Raw genomic sequence first — 23,882 nt, forward strand, 5'->3', positions numbered from 1 at the left:
AGGCCGGTGATTGGCTGCAGCTCCTATGTATAGTGTAACTGAGGCCGGTGATTGGCTCCTCCTATGTATAGTGTAACTGAGGCCGGTGATTGGCTGCAGCTCCTATGTATAGTGTAACTGAGGCCGGTGATTGGCTGCTCCTCCTATGTATAGTGTAACTGAGGCCGGTGATTGGCTCCTCCTATGTATAGTGTAACTGAGGCCGGTGATTGGCTCCTCCTATGTATAGTGTAACTGAGGCCGGTGATTGGCTCCTCCTATGTATAGTGTAACTGAGGCCGGTGATTGGCTGCAGCTCCTATGTATAGTGTAACTGAGGCCGGTGATTGGCTCCTCCTATGTATAGTGTAACTGAGGCCGGTGATTGGCTGCTCCTCCTATGTATAGTGTAACTGAGGCCGGTGATTGGCTGCTCCTCCTATGTATAGTGTAACTGAGGCCGGTGATTGGCTGCTCCTCCTATGTATAGTGTAACTGAGGCCGGTGATTGGCTGCAGCTCCTATGTATAGTGTAACTGAGGCCGGTGATTGGCTCCTCCTATGTATAGTGTAACTGAGGCCGGTGATTGGCTGCTCCTCCTATGTATAGTGTAACTGAGGCCGGTGATTGGCTCCTCCTATGTATAGTGTAACTGAGGCCGGTGATTGGCTGCAGCTCCTATGTATAGTGTAACTGAGGCCGGTGATTGGCTGCTCCTCCTATGTATAGTGTAACTGAGGCCGGTGATTGGCTGCTCCTCCTATGTATAGTGTAACTGAGGCCGGTGATTGGCTCCTCCTATGTATAGTGTAACTGAGGCCGGTGATTGGCTCCTCCTATGTATAGTGTAACTGAGGCCGGTGATTGGCTGCTCCTATGTATAGTGTAACTGAGGCCGGTGATTGGCTGCAGCTCCTATGTATAGTGTAACTGAGGCCGGTGATTGGCTCCTCCTCCTATGTATAGTGTAACTGAGGCCGGTGATTGGCTCCTATGTATAGTGTAACTGAGGCCGGTGATTGGCTGCAGCTCCTATGTATAGTGTAACTGAGGCCGGTGATTGGCAGCTCCTATGTATAGTGTAACTGAGGCCGGTGATTGGCTGCTCCTCCTATGTATAGTGTAACTGAGGCCGGTGATTGGCTGCTCCTCCTATGTATAGTGTAACTGAGGCCGGTGATTGGCTGCAGCTCCTATGTATAGTGTAACTGAGGCCGGTGATTGGCTCCTCCTATGTATAGTGTAACTGAGGCCGGTGATTGGCTCCTCCTATGTATAGTGTAACTGAGGCCGGTGATTGGCTGCTCCTATGTATAGTGTAACTGAGGCCGGTGATTGGCTGCTCCTCCTATGTATAGTGTAACTGAGGCCGGTGATTGGCTGCTCCTATGTATAGTGTAACTGAGGCCGGTGATTGGCTGCTCCTCCTATGTATAGTGTAACTGAGGCCGGTGATTGGCTCCTCCTATGTATAGTGTAACTGAGGCCGGTGATTGGCTCTGCCTATGTATAGTGTAACTGAGGCCGGTGATTGGCTCCTCCTCCTATGTATAGTGTAACTGAGGCCGCTGATTGGCTGCAGCTCCTCCTATGTATAGTGTAACTGAGGCCGGTGATTGGCTGCAGCTCCTATGTATAGTGTAACTGAGGCCGGTGATTGGCTCCTCCTATGTATAGTGTAACTGAGGCCGGTGATTGGCTCCTCCTATGTATAGTGTAACTGAGGCCGCTGATTGGCTGCAGCTCCTCCTATGTATAGTGTAACTGAGGCCGCCGATTGGCTGCTCCTCCTATGTATAGTGTAACTGAGGCCGGTGATTGGCTGCTCCTCCTATGTATAGTGTAACTGAGGCCGGTGATTGGCTCCTCCTATGTATAGTGTAACTGAGGCCGGTGATTGGCTCCTCCTATGTATAGTGTAACTGAGGCCGGTGATTGGCTCCTCCTATGTATAGTGTAACTGAGGCCGGTGATTGGCTGCTCCTCCTATGTATAGTGTAACTGAGGCCGGTGATTGGCTCCTCCTATGTATAGTGTAACTGAGGCCGGTGATTGGCTGCTCCTATGTATAGTGTAACTGAGGCCGGTGATTGGCTGCTCCTCCTATGTATAGTGTAACTGAGGCCGGTGATTGGCTGCAGCTCCTCCTATGTATAGTGTAACTGAGGCCGGTGATTGGCTGCAGCTCCTATGTATAGTGTAACTGAGGCCGGTGATTGGCTCCTCCTCCTATGTATAGTGTAACTGAGGCCGGTGATTGGCTGCAGCTCCTATGAATAGTGTAACTGAGGCTGGTGATTGGCAGCTCCTCCTATGTATAGTGTAACTGAGGCCGGTGATTGGCTGCTCCTATGTATAGTGTAACTGAGGCCGGTGATTGGCTGCAGCTCCTATGTATAGTGTAACTGAGGCCGGTGATTGGCTCCTCCTATGTATAGTGTAACTGAGGCCGGTGATTGGCTGCAGCTCCTATGTATAGTGTAACTGAGGCCGGTGATTGGCTGCTCCTCCTATGTATAGTGTAACTGAGGCCGGTGATTGGCTCCTCCTATGTATAGTGTAACTGAGGCCGGTGATTGGCTCCTCCTATGTATAGTGTAACTGAGGCCGCTGATTGGCTGCAGCTCCTCCTATGTATAGTGTAACTGAGGCCGGTGATTGGCTGCTCCTATGTATAGTGTAACTGAGGCCGCCGATTGGCTGCTCCTCCTATGTATAGTGTAACTGAGGCCGGTGATTGGCTCCTCCTATGTATAGTGTAACTGAGGCCGGTGATTGGCTGCAGCTCCTATGTATAGTGTAACTGAGGCCGGTGATTGGCTGCTCCTCCTATGTATAGTGTAACTGAGGCCGGTGATTGGCTGCTCCTCCTATGTATAGTGTAACTGAGGCCGGTGATTGGCTGCAGCTCCTATGTATAGTGTAACTGAGGCCGGTGATTGGCTCCTCCTATGTATAGTGTAACTGAGGCCGGTGATTGGCTGCTCCTCCTATGTATAGTGTAACTGAGGCCGGTGATTGGCTCCTCCTATGTATAGTGTAACTGAGGCCGGTGATTGGCTGCAGCTCCTATGTATAGTGTAACTGAGGCCGGTGATTGGCTCCTCCTATGTATAGTGTAACTGAGGCCGGTGATTGGCTCCTCCTATGTATAGTGTAACTGAGGCCGGTGATTGGCTCCTCCTATGTATAGTGTAACTGAGGCCGGTGATTAGCTGCTCCTCCTATGTATAGTGTAACTGAGGCCGGTGATTGGCTGCTCCTCCTATGTATAGTGTAACTGAGGCCGGTGATTGGCTCCTCCTATGTATAGTGTAACTGAGGCCGGTGATTGGCTGCTCCTATGTATAGTGTAACTGAGGCCGGTGATTGGCTCCTCAAATGTATAGTGTAACTGAGGCCGGTGATTGGCTGCTCCTCCTATGTATAGTGTAACTGAGGCCGGTGATTGGCTGCAGCTCCTATGTATAGTGTAACTGAGGCCGGTGATTGGCTGCTCCTCCTATGTATAGTGTAACTGAGGCCGGTGATTGGCTGCTCCTCCTATGTATAGTGTAACTGAGGCCGGTGATTGGCTGCTCCTCCTATGTATAGTGTAACTGAGGCCGGTGATTGGCTCCTCCTATGTATAGTGTAACTGAGGCCGGTGATTGGCTCCTCCTATGTATAGTGTAACTGAGGCCGGTGATTGGCTGCTCCTCCTATGTATAGTGTAACTGAGGCCGGTGATTGGCTCCTCCTATGTATAGTGTAACTGAGGCCGGTGATTGGCTGCTCCTATGTATAGTGTAACTGAGGCTGGTGATTGGCTGCTCCTCCTATGTATAGTGTAACTGAGGCCGGTGATTGGCTCCTCCTCCTATGTATAGTGTAACTGAGGCCGGTGATTGGCTCCTCCTCCTATGTATAGTGTAACTGAGGCCGGTGATTGGCTGCTCCTCCTATGTATAGTGTAACTGAGGCCGGTGATTGGCTGCAGCTCCTATGTATAGTGTAACTGAGGCCGGTGATTGGCTCCTCCTATGTATAGTGTAACTGAGGCCGGTGATTGGCTGCAGCTCCTATGTATAGTGTAACTGAGGCCGGTGATTGGCTGCTCCTCCTATGTATAGTGTAACTGAGGCCGGTGATTGGCTCCTCCTATGTATAGTGTAACTGAGGCCGGTGATTGGCTCCTCCTATGTATAGTGTAACTGAGGCCGGTGATTGGCTGCTCCTCCTATGTATAGTGTAACTGAGGCCGGTGATTGGCTCCTCCTATGTATAGTGTAACTGAGGCCGGTGATTGGCTGCTCCTATGTATAGTGTAACTGAGGCCGGTGATTGGCTCCTCCTATGTATAGTGTAACTGAGGCCGGTGATTGGCTGCAGCTCCTATGTATAGTGTAACTGAGGCCGGTGATTGGCTGCTCCTCCTATGTATAGTGTAACTGAGGCCGGTGATTGGCTCCTCCTATGTATAGTGTAACTGAGGCCGGTGATTGGCTCCTCCTCCTATGTATAGTGTAACTGAGGCCGGTGATTGGCTGCTCCTATGTATAGTGTAACTGAGGCCGGTGATTGGCTCCTCCTCCTATGTATAGTGTAACTGAGGCCGGTGATTGGCTCCTCCTATGTATAGTGTAACTGAGGCCGGTGATTGGCTCCTCCTATGTATAGTGTAACTGAGGCCGGTGATTGGCTCCTCCTCCTATGTATAGTGTAACTGAGGCTGGTGATTGGCTCCTCCTATGTATAGTGTAACTGAGGCTGGTGATTGGCTCCTCCTATGTATAGTGTAACTGAGGCCGGTGATTGGCTGCTCCTCCTATGTATAGTGTAACTGAGGCCGGTGATTAGCTCCTCCTATGTATAGTGTAACTGAGGCCGGTGATTGGCTGCTCCTCCTATGTATAGTGTAACTGAGGCCGGTGATTGGCTGCAGCTCCTATGTATAGTGTAACTGAGGCCGGTGATTGGCTCCTCCTATGTATAGTGTAACTGAGGCCGGTGATTGGCTGCAGCTCCTATGTATAGTGTAACTGAGGCCGGTGATTGGCTCCTCCTATGTATAGTGTAACTGAGGCCGGTGATTGGCTGCAGCTCCTCCTATGTATAGTGTAACTGAGGCCGGTGATTGGCTGCAGCTCCTCCTATGTATAGTGTAACTGAGGCCGGTGATTGGCTGCTCCTCCTATGTATAGTGTAACTGAGGCCGCTGATTGGCTGCAGCTCCTATGTATAGTGTAACTGAGGCCGGTGATTGGCTCCTCCTATGTATAGTGTAACTGAGGCCGGTGATTGGCTCCTCCTATGTATAGTGTAACTGAGGCCGGTGATTGGCTGCTCCTCCTATGTATAGTGTAACTGAGGCCGGTGATTGGCTGCTCCTCCTATGTATAGTGTAACTGAGGCCGGTGATTGGCTCCTCCTATGTATAGTGTAACTGAGGCCGGTGATTGGCTGCTCCTCCTATGTATAGTGTAACTGAGGCCGGTGATTGGCTGCAGCTCCTATGTATAGTGTAACTGAGGCCGGTGATTGGCTCCTCCTATGTATAGTGTAACTGAGGTCGGTGATTGGCTCCTCCTCCTATGTATAGTGTAACTGAGGCCGGTGATTGGCTGCTGCTCCTCCTATGTATAGTGTAACTGAGGCCGGTGATTGGCTGCTCCTCCTATGTATAGTGTAACTGAGGCCGGTGATTGGCTGCTCCTCCTATGTATAGTGTAACTGAGGCCGGTGATTGGCTGCTCCTCCTATGTATAGTGTAACTGAGGCCGGTGATTGGCTGCAGCTCCTATGTATAGTGTAACTGAGGCCGGTGATTGGCTGCAGCTCCTATGTATAGTGTAACTGAGGCCGGTGATTGGCTCCTCCTATGTATAGTGTAACTGAGGCCGGTGATTGGCTCCTCCTATGTATAGTGTAACTGAGGCCGGTGATTGGCTGCTCCTATGTATAGTGTAACTGAGGCCGGTGATTGGCTGCTCCTCCTATGTATAGTGTAACTGAGGCCGGTGATTGGCTGCTCCTATGTATAGTGTAACTGAGGCCGGTGATTGGCTGCTCCTCCTATGTATAGTGTAACTGAGGCCGGTGATTGGCTCCTCCTATGTATAGTGTAACTGAGGCCGGTGATTGGCTCTGCCTATGTATAGTGTAACTGAGGCCGGTGATTGGCTCCTCCTCCTATGTATAGTGTAACTGAGGCCGCTGATTGGCTGCAGCTCCTCCTATGTATAGTGTAACTGAGGCCGGTGATTGGCTGCAGCTCCTATGTATAGTGTAACTGAGGCCGGTGATTGGCTCCTCCTATGTATAGTGTAACTGAGGCCGGTGATTGGCTCCTCCTATGTATAGTGTAACTGAGGCCGGTGATTGGCTGCTCCTCCTATGTATAGTGTAACTGAGGCCGGTGATTGGCTCCTCCTATGTATAGTGTAACTGAGGCCGCTGATTGGCTGCAGCTCCTCCTATGTATAGTGTAACTGAGGCCGCCGATTGGCTGCTCCTCCTATGTATAGTGTAACTGAGGCCGGTGATTGGCTCCTCCTATGTATAGTGTAACTGAGGCCGGTGATTGGCTCCTCCTATGTATAGTGTAACTGAGGCCGGTGATTGGCTGCTCCTCCTATGTATAGTGTAACTGAGGCCGGTGATTGGCTCCTCCTATGTATAGTGTAACTGAGGCCGGTGATTGGCTGCTCCTATGTATAGTGTAACTGAGGCCGGTGATTGGCTGCTCCTCCTATGTATAGTGTAACTGAGGCCGGTGATTGGCTGCAGCTCCTCCTATGTATAGTGTAACTGAGGCCGGTGATTGGCTGCTCCTATGTATAGTGTAACTGAGGCCGGTGATTGGCTCATCCTCCTATGTATAGTGTAACTGAGGCCGGTGATTGGCTGCAGCTCCTATGAATAGTGTAACTGAGGCTGGTGATTGGCAGCTCCTCCTATGTATAGTGTAACTGAGGCCGGTGATTGGCTGCTCCTATGTATAGTGTAACTGAGGCCGGTGATTGGCTGCAGCTCCTATGTATAGTGTAACTGAGGCCGGTGATTGGCTCCTCCTATGTATAGTGTAACTGAGGCCGGTGATTGGCTGCAGCTCCTATGTATAGTGTAACTGAGGCCGGTGATTGGCTGCTCCTCCTATGTATAGTGTAACTGAGGCCGGTGATTGGCTCCTCCTATGTATAGTGTAACTGAGGCCGGTGATTGGCTCCTCCTATGTATAGTGTAACTGAGGCCGCTGATTGGCTGCAGCTCCTCCTATGTATAGTGTAACTGAGGCCGGTGATTGGCTGCTCCTATGTATAGTGTAACTGAGGCCGCCGATTGGCTGCTCCTCCTATGTATAGTGTAACTGAGGCCGGTGATTGGCTCCTCCTATGTATAGTGTAACTGAGGCCGGTGATTGGCTCCTCCTATGTATAGTGTAACTGAGGCCGGTGATTGGCTGCTCCTATGTATAGTGTAACTGAGGCCGGTGATTGGCTGCTCCTCCTATGTATAGTGTAACTGAGGCCGGTGATTGGCTCCTCCTATGTATAGTGTAACTGAGGCCGGTGATTGGCTGCAGCTCCTATGTATAGTGTAACTGAGGCCGGTGATCGGCTCCTCCTATGTATAGTGTAACTGAGGCCGGTGATTGGCTGCAGCTCCTATGTATAGTGTAACTGAGGCCGGTGATTGGCTGCTCCTCCTATGTATAGTGTAACTGAGGCCGGTGATTGGCTCCTCCTATGTATAGTGTAACTGAGGCCGGTGATTGGCTCCTCCTATGTATAGTGTAACTGAGGCCGCTGATTGGCTGCAGCTCCTATGTATAGTGTAACTGAGGCCGGTGATTGGCTGCTCCTATGTATAGTGTAACTGAGGCCGGTGATTGGCTCCTCCTATGTATAGTGTAACTGAGGCCGGTGATTGGCTGCTCCTCCTATGTATAGTGTAACTGAGGCCGGTGATTGGCTGCTCCTCCTATGTATAGTGTAACTGAGGCCGGTGATTGGCTCCTCCTATGTATAGTGTAACTGAGGCCGGTGATTGGCTGCTCCTCCTATGTATAGTGTAACTGAGGCCGGTGATTGGCTGCAGCTCCTATGTATAGTGTAACTGAGGCCGGTGATTGGCTGCTCCTCCTATGTATAGTGTAACTGAGGCCGGTGATTGGCTCCTCCTCCTATGTATAGTGTAACTGAGGCCGGTGATTGGCTGCAGCTCCTCCTATGTATAGTGTAACTGAGGCCGGTGATTGGCTGCTCCTATGTATAGTGTAACTGAGGCCGGTGATTGGCTGCTCCTCCTATGTATAGTGTAACTGAGGCCGGTGATTGGCTGCTCCTATGTATAGTGTAACTGAGGCCGGTGATTGGCTGCTCCTCCTATGTATAGTGTAACTGAGGCCGGTGATTGGCTGCAGCTCCTATGTATAGTGTATGATGATGTCACTAAAGTAATACTGTGTATTTTATTGAGAAAAAAATAAGGTGGTATTCAGTCCTTAGGTGGTGGTCACTGTATGGGGGTAATATTGGTCTGTATATAGTGTATATATAGTCATTATGTGGTGGTTACTCTATGGCGGTAATATTGGTCTGTATAGACTTCCGGTTCCGGGGCGTATGGGATGGCAGCAGTGTGAGTGAGCTCCTCCACCCTCCGCTCATAATATCGCTCCCCGCTATGACTCCTGACATTACCGGCCCTGCCGGACCACATCTCTGACTTCTCTAAGTGCCGAGGAGTCGGAGGCAGCACTTCATTAAGCGGGGAAGCAGTTATACACCTCCCCATAAGCCCTCCTTCATTTACCTCACAGCTCTGTCACAGGGACACCTAAGATGGCGCCCACACCAGGTGCTGCTGCTGAGGCACACACAGAGGAAACACCTCACAAACCCCAGGGCCGGACCTCTGTCACACCATAATACCAGGACTAAATATGTCTTACAAGGCACTGGCAATCCAAGTGTCCAAGATGATATTAAATGACATAAAATCCTCTCTTGAGGCCACTATAGTTTCCTCCCCAGCAACCATACAGGGAGATATAGCAAGGCACACCTCACAGATTACTGACCTTCAGGAGAGAGTCAGCCTGCTAGAAGATGAAATACATTCTACAAAAATAAAACTACAACAGAATATGAATGTCACAGCTTCACTGCAAACAAGACTGATGATCTAGAGAACCGCTCTAGGCGCAACAATTTACGTATTATAGGTTTCCCTGAATCCATTCCAGCCATGCAATTACATGCTATATGTTCTCTAGAAATTCCCCAAGCCTTGGGTATCCCCGGTCACATGACTGTGGAAAGAGCGCACCGTGTGGGACCCCCACCAGCCAAATGAAAGCAAGATGCAAATAAAAAGAACAGAAACCCAGACAAGTGATTGTCAAGTATCTGAATTATAAGGATAAAAACAACATTTTACAAAGCTTTAAAAAATCTACAGTTGATGTTGCAATTCGTGGCCACAAAATCCTCATGTTTAATGACTACTCCGTAGCAGTGGTTCAAAAACGTAAAGCTTTCGCACACATCTGCTCAACATGGTGAAAAATCAAATACGATTTGCTCTTCTTTATCCTGCCATACTGAAAGTTTTCAAATCGGATGGTTCAGCCTCTTTACAGTTCTCCTGAGGAAGCCATTTCTTCCCTTAAAGATGTAAAGGGTCTCACTCCACCTATCCAAGACCAGCACAAAAGACGACGTTTGGATGGTCCTACTGACACGCTAGAAAAAATGGAACGATTATGAACGCCATCTCTATTCTGTTGGACGCTATGCTGCTCATTAACACTGAGTATTTTTTCTCTATTTAGCCCTATATATGTTGACTAAATCCTATATTAGGGACACCTTGTTACTACATTAATATTTTCTTTAGTCTAGGTAGTAATGCATTTGGTGGTGTGTGTGTCTGTGTGTAAGTATGTATATGTGTGTATATATGTATATGTGTGTGTGTGTGCATGTATATGTATGTATATATGTATATGTGTGTGTGTGTGCATGTATATCTATTTATCTGTATAATTCCACCTTGTATGGTTTTAGGTTTAAGTACAACTTCTTTAAGTACTAATCATTATATACTGGCTCTCCCTTTTATTTTATTTATTTGCTTCCCTGTGACAACTCACACATTTCTCAGGAGGGTAGGGATGTGTATGTCTTTAATTTTAATATATACTCATTTAGTGGAGCGGAGGTTGATGTGACCTCTCCACCAGTTATTTCTTTCTCTTTATTTCTTCTCCATAATGCGGAGTTTGCGAATGCTCCGAACATTGGACAATACGAAAATAGTGAAGTCCACATCTCACTTTATTCGCTTAGTTTATATTGTTAGCTTGCACAGCGAAACGCAGCGTTGGGTGAGTGGTGGTACTGGGCAGGAGTATATACCATATACCCAGAGGTTGGATCATACACCTGTATGGTTTAGACACTATACATGGTATTGCACTTGGTTGCACTTTAGACTGCACTTGCAGTTTCATTTATGTAGGTTTACCTTACTGTTTCCTATTTACTTTGTTTGGATTATTTCTATTCCTCACTTATAAAAATTTTTTTTGCTCTTTCATACCTCTGTGGGTCAATTGATAAACCATCAATGATTTAATATATAGCGATTGTACTATTTATTTTTCTCTGCCCTGTATACCATCTGATGCATGTATTGTATGGGTTTCTGCTCCCTTTTTAATATATGTTTTTAAACAATATAAATTTTCGTTGTATGTAATAAATAAAGTATTTTTTTGATATATGTAGAACACTGTCCAGCATTGTTTATTTATAGGTGGTGTGTGTTATATTGTTATCTGTTTTATTCTTAGGTATATCACCTTTAGTTTGTCTGAATATGCTACATGCTATCCTCTCTTTCTGCCTGAAAGGGTTACCCACTATGTTATTGTGCTTCCAGGGTCTCTTCTTAACACCTCCTCTTCTATTAATATTGTATGAAATTAATCACTTGGAATGTTAAGGGACTACGTTCCCCATCTAAGAGGACTTCTATACTGAAACACCTTAAGAGACTTAGGGCCGATATAGTATTATTGCAAGAAACACATTTAGGGTGCCTTCACACCTACCGTATCGCAGTAGAAAATCCGCTGCGGATCCTGTAGGTGTGAACGCACCATTAGGGTGCCTTCACACCTACCGTATCGCAGTAGAAAATCCGCTGCGGATCCTGTAGGTGTGAACGCACCATTAGGGTGCCTTCACACCTACCGTATCGCAGTAGAAAATCCGCTGCGGATCCTGTAGGTGTGAACGCACCATTAGGGTGCCTTCACACCTACCGTATCGCAGTAGAAAATCCGCTGCGGATCCTGTAGGTGTGAACGCACCATTAGGGTGCCTTCACACCTACCGTATCGCAGTAGAAAATCCGCTGCGGATCCGCAGCGGATTTGACAGTGCGTATTTAATGCTGTGTTCATTCATTTAGTTAAATCTGCTGCGGATCTGCTGCGGATCCGCAGCGGATTTTCTACTGCGATACGGTAGGTGTGAAGGCACCCTTAACTGAATCGGATTATTTCAGACTCACGTTTTTGGGTGGGTGCAGTTTATGGTTCACCAGCTATTAACCGTAAAGGCGGGGTCGTTATTCTTACACATAAAAATTTAGCCTGTACGGTATTATCTCAATATCAAGATGATGAAGGCAGGATATGTCATCTTCTTATTGACACTCCAGCGGGCAAATATAGCATATATAACGTCTATGGTCCCAACACTCAGAGACCTGATTTTTTTAAAAAATTGGAAAACCTCATTCTGCAAGATGACAATAATCTTAAAATAGTTGGTGGAGACCTAAATACTGTTCTAATACAACTGAAGATAAGACCCCTACTGTATATACTTCATCAGATAATATTTTATCCAACTTCCTTAATTCTACCTCCCTATCTGATTCTTGGCGTCATCTACACCCAGATGGTAGAGAATACTCTTTTTACTCTCACTCCCAAACGGCCTGGTCAAGAATAGACCACTGTTTAGTGTCACCGGACTCTCTTGGCAGAGTAGAAGACTCTGAAATTCATGATATAGTCATTTCGGATCACTCCCCTGTTAGTTTACAATTAAGAGACATTTTTCAGAAGGGATCCGATATTATTTGGAGATTTCCTTCTCATTTAGCTAATGATGAATCATTTATCAAACTATTAAAAAAATGGTGGTCAGACTTTTATTCTAACAATGCTGAACATACACAATCCCCAATACTTTTCTGGGAGACTGCAAAAGCCGTTCTAAGGGGCCAAATCATTTCTTATGTGGCTGCCCAGAAACGTGAAGCACGTAAAAACTATCTCCAACTTTCCCAAGATCTGCGCTCTACATACACTCTTTTCCTGTCTTCCCCTACAGATGACAATACATCTAAATGGACAGCAGCTAGACAAGCTTTCCAAATTGCACAGGAAAAACTCAATGCTATATATAGAGATCAATACATATCCCGTTTATTCCGCTATGGTAATAAATCAGGGAAAATGTTAGCTAACCTTGCTAAAGGGCGTAGACCTACTACACATATCCCTGCTCTCAAAGATACAGCGGGTAATATACAAAAAGATCCTAAAGTCATATCACAACTTTTACAACAATTTTACCGCTCACTATATTCCAAAGATAGGCTTGATCTAGCTGCTGGTAAGAACTTTCTAGAGTCATTAACTCTACCTTCTCTTGATACCCCTTCTCTTGATGCTCTCAACGCCCCAGTCACATTGGAGGAAATTACTGCCACTATCTCTACACTTAAAAATAACAAAGCTCCAGGCCCTGACGGCTATAGTGCAGAATTTTATAAATCTATGTCTTCTGTCATCTCCACCACTCTTCTTTCTACTTTCCAAACTATTCTGACTGACCATCACATGCTCCCCTCGGGAGATACTGCATATATCAAAATACTACACAAACAGGGGAAGGATCCGACATCTCCTAATTCGTACAGGCCAATCTCTTTAATAAATGTAGACCTAAAATTGTTGGCAAAGATTATGACCAATAGATTGGCAGACATCCTACCATCACTAATAGGCAGCCATCAAGTTGGCTTTATAAAAGGACATTCTGGTGTCACTAATATAAGAACGGTACTAGCGGCCCGGTCTGGTGTCCAATCTGGGGGTCGTTCCAGCCACTCTCCAGGTCTGTTGGCAATTGACGCCGAAAAGGCTTTTGATAATATCAGCTGGGAGTGGCTGGACATGACCTTAACAAAATTTGGTATCACAGGTCAATTCAAAGATTTTATTTCCACAATATACACATGTCCGAAAGCTAGAATTCATACCCCGGGTTTCCTTTCAGATAGCTTTCCCTTACAAAAAGGTACCAGACAGGGTTTCCCCCTATCCCCTCTATTGTTCAATTTGGCGATGGAGCCTCTTGCTAGATATCTTATTTCTTCTGACTTTTTCTCAGGCATACAGATTGGTTCCCAAATCATCCAAGTTACATGCTTTGCTGATGATACTTTAATATATTTAGATAACCCAGATCTACATGTTCCAGCAGTATTAGATGCCTTAAAATTTTTTGGTTCCTTCTCTGGGTATAGAATCAATATACATAAAAGTCAACTTCTTTACCTAACTCCACTTAAGAGGTCTACTTCGGGTCCTGCGGGGGTCTCCATCGCTAAATCCTATATTACTTATCTTGGAATCCAGATTGGCAGAACTCCCTCCTCACTATATTCCCTGAACTATCGCCCTATAATTAAGAGAATAAAACAGGATCTCCAGAGATGGGAATCTCTACCATTGTCGATTCTAGGCCGTACCCAAAATGATGTGTTTTGGAAAACTGTTATATCCAATGCAAACAATACCCCTTTTACTCAAACATTCTGACGTTTCCCTACTCCAATCATATTTCACTAAATTTATTTGGCAATCAAAGAGACCTCGTATTGCCCATTCCACTCTCTGTCTCCCTACTCCTAAAGGTGGCGCTCAATGCCCAGATATTAGATTATATAATTTAGCCGCTCTCTTTCGCCATGCTAAAGATTGGATTATGGACACGTCATATTTCTCCAATATTTTAATTGAGAAAGCTTTAACAGCACCTTGGCCTTTACCCACCCTGCTACATGCTAAATTACCAGAACTCCCCCCAGAAATTAAGAGAAGTGTTATCTTTAAAGACACCATTGCCCCATGGAAGGCGATACGAAAATTATATGGTTTACCCTTTTGCCTATGGAAAAGATTTCCTCTGTGGCATTCACCACTTTACCCACCTGACTGCACATGTTTCTTCTGTTGGGGATCTGCTGGATACTAATTCCAACACTTTCTTATCATGGGATATCGTCAGAACACGATTTAAATTGTCTTCATTTAATTTACCTCAATACGATTCTATAATTGAATTTCTTACTTCCAGAGTGCGGGACATAGCAGAAGCAGAAAGTGATATAGAATTTGATAATCTATTCCCAACACTACCGGTTCATAATTCTTTATCACATACATATGGAGAACTTAGATCACGCTCTCAAAAGAATTTATCTAGACAAATTTTATTCAAAAAATGGTCCTCCGTAATTTTTTCAGGGGATCTGACCCAACAAATATTGCGAGGATCTCAACTAGTGCATTCTGCCACTCCCAATGTGGTTCTACGTGAAATACATCTCCGCTTTATACACAAGGCTATATATGCCTTTAATATTCCTTTTTCCAACTCCCACACTGCTCACATAAACAGTCGCCCGAAATGTTCCCTTCCTAAAGCAGACTTGTGTCATTGTGCCTGGGCCGGCACGCGAGTCTGTGCGGCTCTATCTTCTGTCCACTTGGGGCCATGCCATACCACTTCTCCCTCTTAGTTATCTGTTTCATTTTATTGATATAGACTCTACTACTCCCTCTCCTAAATTACTTACTTCTAAAGGAATTCATGTAACTCTATTAGTTTCCCTGAAATGTTTATTAAGACCCTGGATACTGGATACTCTACCAGACATTTCTCAGGTAATCTCCGCTCTGATCTTTCATTGGGAACTTTTGGATGTATTGCGCACCAAAGAAAAATCAACAAAAACATTTATGTCCAAATGGACACAATTTCTAATTCATGATTTTACTATAGAAGAGAGAGACTCTGTCATTAATCAATTTAAGGACACTGATTGGTATTGCATGGCCGCCCAAAGGGAACTCTGGGAGCACTCCGAATATCTTACGCTTTTCCCTTTCTCTGTTACAGACAATTCTCTCCATTCTATTGGTAGCATATTTGAATATCTGACATCTATACCATGTTTTAAGGTGATATTATAAATTACTGTTTTTCTTCCTATGTTTTTGGTAAGACTACGTTGTATTGTATATGATAATATGTCTTTTAAGGTTATTACAAAGGCTCATAGTATCTGTATGATATTGTAAACATACAATCCTTTGTTGCCTGTGAGCGACTTTCTTTTTAAATATGTCATGAATTTTCAATATGTATGTTCAAATATTACATAAGCCACTAATAAAATATCTTTAAAAAAAAATATTGGTCTGTATATGGTGTATATATAGAGTCTATGGTGTATATATAGAGTCAATATGTGGCGGTCATGGTGTGGTGCTAATATTGGTCTGTATATGGTGTCAATATGCGGTGGTCTCTCTATGGCGGTAATATTGGCCTATATATAGTAAAGTTTTCATCAATAACGGTATAGAGGTAATATTTGGTTCTGATATAGTAATTTTTTTATTTTATTTTTTAAAACAATGCATATAAATCATTTTTGTGTTTGCAACACTAACAGCAGTCCTGGCCTGTAGCAGGGGTCCTGACATGTGCGTCGGTCCTGGCCTATAGCGGCAGTCTCGGCATGTAACCTTCTGAACTGACTGACTGTGACTAAGGGCCCTAATACACCGAGCGAAAATTGTCCTAATCCGGCCAATATCCCTCTGTGTATAGACAACAGTCAACAGACAACAGTCATTAACTAATCATTGTCTTTTGGCAAGTTCAAAAATCATTGGCTGATGATCAGGTAGTATATATCACAGACAAGACCTGAGGACACCGGGGAACGTAATCAGGTAGTATATATCTTTATTATATACAGCAAGGGCTGCACAGACATCACTAATGAGACATCAAAGCTGAGTGTTCCTGTGTCCTCTATAGGAGGGGTAAGCCATAGTCAGACAGATCTGATGGTGGCTTGTCTCTCTGAGAACAAAGAGGGGGTTAGGCTTGATGGAAAATAAACATCCAACCTATGTCCACTGATATCATCTGTCAGAGGACTGTCCAGAGAGCCCCATACACCTTACACTGATGGCCGAACCTACCACAAGCAGCAGGTACCAGCAACAAAAGAGTCAAATGTATGGGGACCTTAAATTGCTGCTACAATATTTCACCTTCAACGTTGCCCAGGGCCACATTTAGTCTAAAACCGGCCCTGCTCCTCTCCTCCTCCTCCTCCTCCCCCTCTTCCTACAATTCTCAGCCAACTGCCAAGTCTTCTTCCCCCATGCAGGGTCTGGCCTAATTATTGGGAGGCTCAATTGCTTTCTCACTCACTTCTAATGGTTCTCTGTGTCCTCACTGCCATGCTGTGACGTCACACTACGCTGCAGAGGAGCCGGACTGGTTGCCGGGGGCCCGCCGATCGCGCCCCTGCCAACCAGCCAGCTGTTTTATTTTATTTTTTTGTGTAGCTGTGGCCTCACCACCCCCGGTCGAGAGGCATCAAGTGTACCCTTAATGGTGAGTGGTGAGTGAGAGCAGGCCTAGCCAGTTAGCTGTCAGCACCCGGGTTCATGTCCACTGCATATCCCAGCCCCTGGACTCACTCCAATTTTTGGGAGGCTCACTTGCTGCCTCACTTACTTGTGATGGCTATCTGTATGTTCAAGGCCATGCTGCTTCTGCCCTAATTTTAGGGAGGCTCACTTTCTTCCTCACTTACTTGTAATGGTTCTCTGGGTGCTCAATGCCATGCTGTGTCTGGTATAATTTTTGGGTGGGATCACTTGCTTCCTCACTCACATTTAAGGATTCTCTGTGAGCTCAATGCCATGCTAGGTCTGGTATAATTTTTGGAAGGCTGACTGGCTACCGCTTCTACCTTGTTCGCTCTGTTCTCACCGCCATGCTGTGTCAGGCTGAATTTTTGGCTGGTTCATGATATGCTACATCTGTTTTAATGGTTCCCTGTGTTCTCACTGCCATGCTGTGTCAGGCTGAGTTTTTCAGTGGTCCCTATGCCTACCTCTGTTTTAACAGGGCTGTTGCACAGAATTAGGCATAATGGTGCCATTAGGCAGTCTCAGAGGCATGCATACATGCTGCCCCTGCTGTCCATTTCCGTTGTGTTTCCATCAATTTCTGAGGTTGACAGGTTTTCACACGACCTTCCATCTACCGAACCTGAGTCCCCTCAAAAAATGCTTGAGTCTCCCATTGGCTTCAATGGGGTTCGTTACTCAAAACTAGCACTCGAGTATCGGGAAATACTCGTCTCGAGAAACGAGCACCCCAGCATTTTAGTACTCGCTTATCACTAGCCAGCGCACATGGGGACCACAACAGGAAAGATGCACCACAAAGGACGCATCACAAGTGCAAACACAAGGAGGTCGGCAGTAAGGGGGGAAAGACAAGGAGGTCGGGGGCAAGGGGGGAGATGGGGTTGGTGGTGAGGGCGACAACAATACCAGGGGTGATGACTAGGTCTAAGACCACACGGCATACACCATACATATACACACACACACACACACACACACAAACAGTCCATCTAGGTAAAGTCCACCTATGTATAGTCCAGCACAGATCCAAAAAATTTCCCTTCTATTGTTCCATGTAAACCATAATCAGGATAGAGCCTCGTGGGGGTTTCATCTGTGCTGGACTATCATGGTCTACTACACTCTTCTATATTGTGGACTACACTCAAAGGGGACCAAATTTATGCACGGCCAGATTCATAGCACGTATTTCAGGAAAGTGGAGACTTCTGTGGTTATAAGAAGATTAAGAGCTCATGTAATAACCATGAGACAGCAGTAATGACCTTGAAGGATATTCCAACCCCTGTCCCCATCCTGCAGATATAAATGGGCACTGTGTCTTTTGAGTGTTCAGCCCTCCCCTATGGTTACTGCAGGAAGAAGTGCTTGGCTAAGTGCCTCACTTTCTGGCAAATTGACATCTGGCAGAGAGCGGTGCTACGGGGGCATGGGGAAAGGGAAGTATAAATTCTGTATTAGCACCTGCACCCCCTGCCTGTGATTTTTTTTTTTGTGGGTGTTCCTCTTTAATGTCTATATAGCCTGGTAACTGCTCTGTGCATAAGGATCGGTGATCGGCCATCATATCAGCAAACTGCAGCAATTTTTCAGGCCTCAGTATCTTGCTTCTTCCTGTGTAAACAGGGGACTAGTTACCCTTATAACCAAATAACCCGCAGTCTATTCACTACGGATAACGGGGCTGGTTAAGTCGCCCCTCCGCTCGTCAGGTGATACGCCATTCTGAGCCGCCAGGAATTCTGCTAAATACAAACCAACCTTCATAGACAGGATTACTATATAGTGGCAAACATATCAGCAGAAGCAAACAGCACAAACCTACAAAACCTACATAAATCTCCGCCTACCGTCTCTTTCCCGTTCACTTTCAGGTCGTGATCTGGGTCCTGTATCCGACCAATCTCCTCGTAACCTGAGCCGCTTCAGGGGGGGCTGTCGTACCTTAATAGTAAGAAACATGATGGGATTAAAGGAATAAAGTCTTCTCTTAGGGGATTAAAGGAATAAAGTCTTCTCTTAGATTACTCATATTCCCATAGTGCAATGAGTGTGGCAGGTATCCTCCGCCTGCTTCACGCATTATGCCATCCATGCCATCTACACAGTCTACGCCATCTATACCATCTTCCCGGTCTATACTAACTATACAGTCTATGCAATATATACCCATCTATACCATCTACCCGGCCTAAACCATCTACAGTTCCTTGTTGTGGAAACCAAAGCTTATAACCGGACTTAGTCATTTCTACAACCAATGGGTGAATTCTGATATGAAAGCTGAAACCTCTGGGATGCGACACTGCTGGAATATTCATCATTACGAGGACACAGAAAGGTCGGATTTTGGCAACAGAAAAGTTTTGTCGCCCACAGAAAGTAATGTGAGAATCCAACCAATATTTCCCCTTTAGATACAAAGCTGTTTCCTCCCATTGGTGGAAGAGGTTGTGCGGCTATTACAGACATACAGAAAATTCTATGTGACTTCCATCAGCTTGAAGGACGGCATCTATGCCTTTCCACAATCATTCATACAATTTATTTCTGAAGTCATCAGGAATAGCAGAGAATGGCGTCTTACATCCCTCCCAGACCCCATCAGGAATAGCAGAGAATGGCGTCTTACATCCCTCCCAGACCCCATCAGGAATAGCAGAGAATGGCGTCTTACATCCCCCCCAGACCCCATCAGGAATAGCAGAGAATGGCGTCTTACATCCCTCCCAGACCCCATCAGGAATAGCAGAGAATGGCGTCTTACATCCCTCCCAGACCCCATCAGGAATAGCAGAGAATGGCGTCTTACATCCCTCCCAGAGGTCATCAGGAATAGCAGAGAATGGCGTCTTACATCCCTCCCAGACCCCATCAGGAATAGCAGAGAATGGCGTCTTACATCCCTCCCAGACCCCATCAGGAATAGCAGAGAATGGCGTCTTACATCCCTCCCAGACCCCATCAGGAATAGCAGAGAATGGCGTCTTACATCCCCCCCAGACCCCATCAGGAATAGCAGAGAATGGCGTCTTACATCCCTCCCAGACCCCATCAGGAATAGCAGAGAATGGCGTCTTACATCCCTCCCAGAGGTCATCAGGAATAGCAGAGAATGGCGTCTTACATCCCTCCCAGACCCCATCAGGAATAGCAGAGAATGGCGTCTTACATCCCTCCCAGACCCCATCAGGAATAGCAGAGAATGGCGTCTTACATCCCTCCCAGACCCCATCAGGAATAGCAGAGAATGGCGTCTTACATCCCTCCCAGACCCCATCAGGAATAGCAGAGAATGGCGTCTTACATCCCTCCCAGAGGTCATCAGGAATAGCAGAGAATGGCGTCTTACATCCCTCCCAGACCCCATCAGGAATAGCAGAGAATGGCGTCTTACATCCCTCCCAGACCCCATCAGGAATAGCAGAGAATGGCGTCTTACATCCCTCCCAGACCCCATCAGGAATAGCAGAGAATGGCGTCTTACATCCCTCCCAGACCCCATCAGGAATAGCAGAGAATGGCGTCTTACATCCCTCCCAGACCCCATCAGGAATAGCAGAGAATGGCGTCTTACATCCCTCCCAGACCCCATCAGGAATAGCAGAGAATGGCGTCTTACATCCCTCCCAGACCCCATCAGGAATAGCAGAGAATGGCGTCTTACATCCCTCCCAGACCCCATCAGGAATAGCAGAGAATGGCGTCTTACATCCCTCCCAGAGGTCATCAGGAATAGCAGAGAATGGCGTCTTACATCCCTCCCAGACCCCATCAGGAATAGCAGAGAATGGCGTCTTACATCCCCCCCAGACCCCATCAGGAATAGCAGAGAATGGCGTCTTACATCCCTCCCAGACCCCATCAGGAATAGCAGAGAATGGCGTCTTACATCCCTCCCAGACCCCATCAGGAATAGCAGAGAATGGCGTCTTACATCCCTCCCAGACCCCATCAGGAATAGCAGAGAATGGCGTCTTACATCCCTCCCAGACCCCATCAGGAATAGCAGAGAATGGCGTCTTACATCCCTCCCAGACCCCATCAGGAATAGCAGAGAATGGCGTCTTACATCCCTCCCAGAGGTCATCAGGAATAGCAGAGAATGGCGTCTTACATCCCTCCCAGACCCCATCAGGAATAGCAGAGAATGGCGTCTTACATCCCTCCCAGACCCCATCAGGAATAGCAGAGAATGGCGTCTTACATCCCTCCCAGAGGTCATCAGGAATAGCAGAGAATGGCGTCTTACATCCCTCCCAGACCCCATCAGGAATAGCAGAGAATGGCGTCTTACATCCCTCCCAGACCCCATCAGGAATAGCAGAGAATGGCGTCTTACATCCCTCCCAGACCCCATCAGGAATAGCAGAGAATGGCGTCTTACATCCCTCCCAGAGGTCATCAGGAATAGCAGAGAATGGCGTCTTACATCCCTCCCAGACCCCATCAGGAATAGCAGAGAATGGCGTCTTACATCCCTCCCAGACCCCATCAGGAATAGCAGAGAATGGCGTCTTACATCCCTCCCAGACCCCATCAGGAATAGCAGAGAATGGCGTCTTACATCCCTCCCAGACCCCATCAGGAATAGCAGAGAATGGCGTCTTACATCCCTCCCAGACCCCATCAGGAATAGCAGAGAATGGCGTCTTACATCCCTCCCAGACCCCATCAGGAATAGCAGAGAATGGCGTCTTACATCCCTCCCAGACCCCATCAGGAATAGCAGAGAATGGCGTCTTACATCCCCCCCAGACCCCATCAGGAATAGCAGAGAATGGCGTCTTACATCCCTCCCAGACCCCATCAGGAATAGCAGAGAATGGCGTCTTACATCCCTCCCAGAGGTCATCAGGAATAGCAGAGAATGGCGTCTTACATCCCTCCCAGACCCCATCAGGAATAGCAGAGAATGGCGTCTTACATCCCTCCCAGACCCCATCAGGAATAGCAGAGAATGGCGTCTTACATCCCTCCCAGACCCCATCAGGAATAGCAGAGAATGGCGTCTTACATCCCTCCCAGACCCCATCAGGAATAGCAGAGAATGGCGTCTTACATCCCTCCCAGAGGTCATCAGGAATAGCAGAGAATGGCGTCTTACATCCCTCCCAGACCCCATCAGGAATAGCAGAGAATGGCGTCTTACATCCCTCCCAGACCCCATCAGGAATAGCAGAGAATGGCGTCTTACATCCCTCCCAGAGGTCATCAGGAATAGCAGAGAATGGCGTCTTACATCCCTCCCAGACCCCATCAGGAATAGCAGAGAATGGCGTCTTACATCCCTCCCAGACCCCATCAGGAATAGCAGAGAATGGCGTCTTACATCCCTCCCAGACCCCATCAGGAATAGCAGAGAATGGCGTCTTACATCCCTCCCAGAGGTCATCAGGAATAGCAGAGAATGGCGTCTTACATCCCTCCCAGACCCCATCAGGAATAGCAGAGAATGGCGTCTTACATCCCTCCCAGACCCCATCAGGAATAGCAGAGAATGGCGTCTTACATCCCTCCCAGACCCCATCAGGAATAGCAGAGAATGGCGTCTTACATCCCCCCCAGACCCCATCAGGAATAGCAGAGAATGGCGTCTTACATCCCTCCCAGACCCCATCAGGAATAGCAGAGAATGGCGTCTTACATCCCTCCCAGAGGTCATCAGGAATAGCAGAGAATGGCGTCTTACATCCCTCCCAGAGGTCATCAGGAATAGCAGAGAATGGCGTCTTACATCCCTCCCAGAGGTCATCAGGAATAGCAGAGAATGGCGTCTTACATCCCTCCCAGACCCCATCAGGAATAGCAGAGAATGGCGTCTTACATCCCCCCCAGACCCCATCAGGAATAGCAGAGAATGGCGTCTTACATCCCTCCCAGACCCCATCAGGAATAGCAGAGAATGGCGTCTTACATCCCTCCCAGACCCCATCAGGAATAGCAGAGAATGGCGTCTTACATCCCTCCCAGAGGTCATCAGGAATAGCAGAGAATGGCGTCTTACATCCCTCCCAGACCCCATCAGGAATAGCAGAGAATGGCGTCTTACATCCCTCCCAGAGGTCATCAGGAATAGCAGAGAATGGCGTCTTACATCCCTCCCAGACCCCATCAGGAATAGCAGAGAATGGCGTCTTACATCCCTTACAGACCCCATCAGGAATAGCAGAGAATGGCGTCTTACATCCCCCCCAGAGGTCATCAGGAATAGCAGAGAATGGCGTCTTACATCCCTCCCAGACCCCATCAGGAATAGCAGAGAATGGCGTCTTACATCCCTCCCAGACCCCATCAGGAATAGCAGAGAATGGCGTCTTACATCCCTCCCAGAGGTAATCAGGAATAGCAGAGAATGGCGTCTTACATCCCTCCCAGACCCCATCAGGAATAGCAGAGAATGGCGTCTTACATCCCTCCCAGACCCCATCAGGAATAGCAGAGAATGGCGTCTTACATCCCTCCCAGACCCCATCAGGAATAGCAGAGAATGGCGTCTTACATCCCTCCCAGACCCCATCAGGAATAGCAGAGAATGGCGTCTTACATCCCTCCCAGACCCCATCAGGAATAGCAGAGAATGGCGTCTTACATCCCTCCCAGACCCCATCAGGAATAGCAGAGAATGGCGTCTTACATCCCTCCCAGACCCCATCAGGAATAGCAGAGAATGGCGTCTTACATCCCTCCCAGACCCCATCAGGAATAGCAGAGAATGGCGTCTTACATCCCTCCCAGACCCCATCAGGAATAGCAGAGAATGGCGTCTTACATCCCTCCCAGACCCCATCAGGAATAGCAGAGAATGGCGTCTTACATCCCTCCCAGACCCCATCAGGAATAGCAGAGAATGGCGTCTTACATCCCTCCCAGACCCCATCAGGAATAGCAGAGAATGGCGTCTTACATCCCTCCCAGACCCCATCAGGAATAGCAGAGAATGGCGTCTTACATCCCTCCCAGAGGTCATCAGGAATAGCAGAGAATGGCGTCTTACATCCCTCCCAGACCCCATCAGGAATAGCAGAGAATGGCGTCTTACATCCCTCCCAGAGGTCATCAGGAATAGCAGAGAATGGCGTCTTA

General features: G+C 47.1%; 1 protein-coding gene across 3 annotated transcripts in view; it reads right to left on the reverse strand.

Annotated features, from left to right (window-relative positions):
- The window catches only part of DCAF6 (DDB1 and CUL4 associated factor 6), a 413,552-nt gene that overhangs the window by 260,766 nt on the left and 128,904 nt on the right, over positions 1-23,882 (reverse strand). For all 3 annotated transcript variants that reach the window (XM_069944434.1, XM_069944435.1, XM_069944436.1), the window contains exon 9: positions 18,647-18,740. In XM_069944434.1, coding sequence (XP_069800535.1) covers positions 18,647-18,740 — 94 coding nt within the window. The remainder of the gene's footprint in view (positions 1-18,646; positions 18,741-23,882) is intronic.

This window comes from Dendropsophus ebraccatus, chromosome 11 (assembly GCF_027789765.1).
Source record: "Dendropsophus ebraccatus isolate aDenEbr1 chromosome 11, aDenEbr1.pat, whole genome shotgun sequence".
Classification (NCBI taxonomy): domain Eukaryota; kingdom Metazoa; phylum Chordata; class Amphibia; order Anura; family Hylidae; genus Dendropsophus; species Dendropsophus ebraccatus.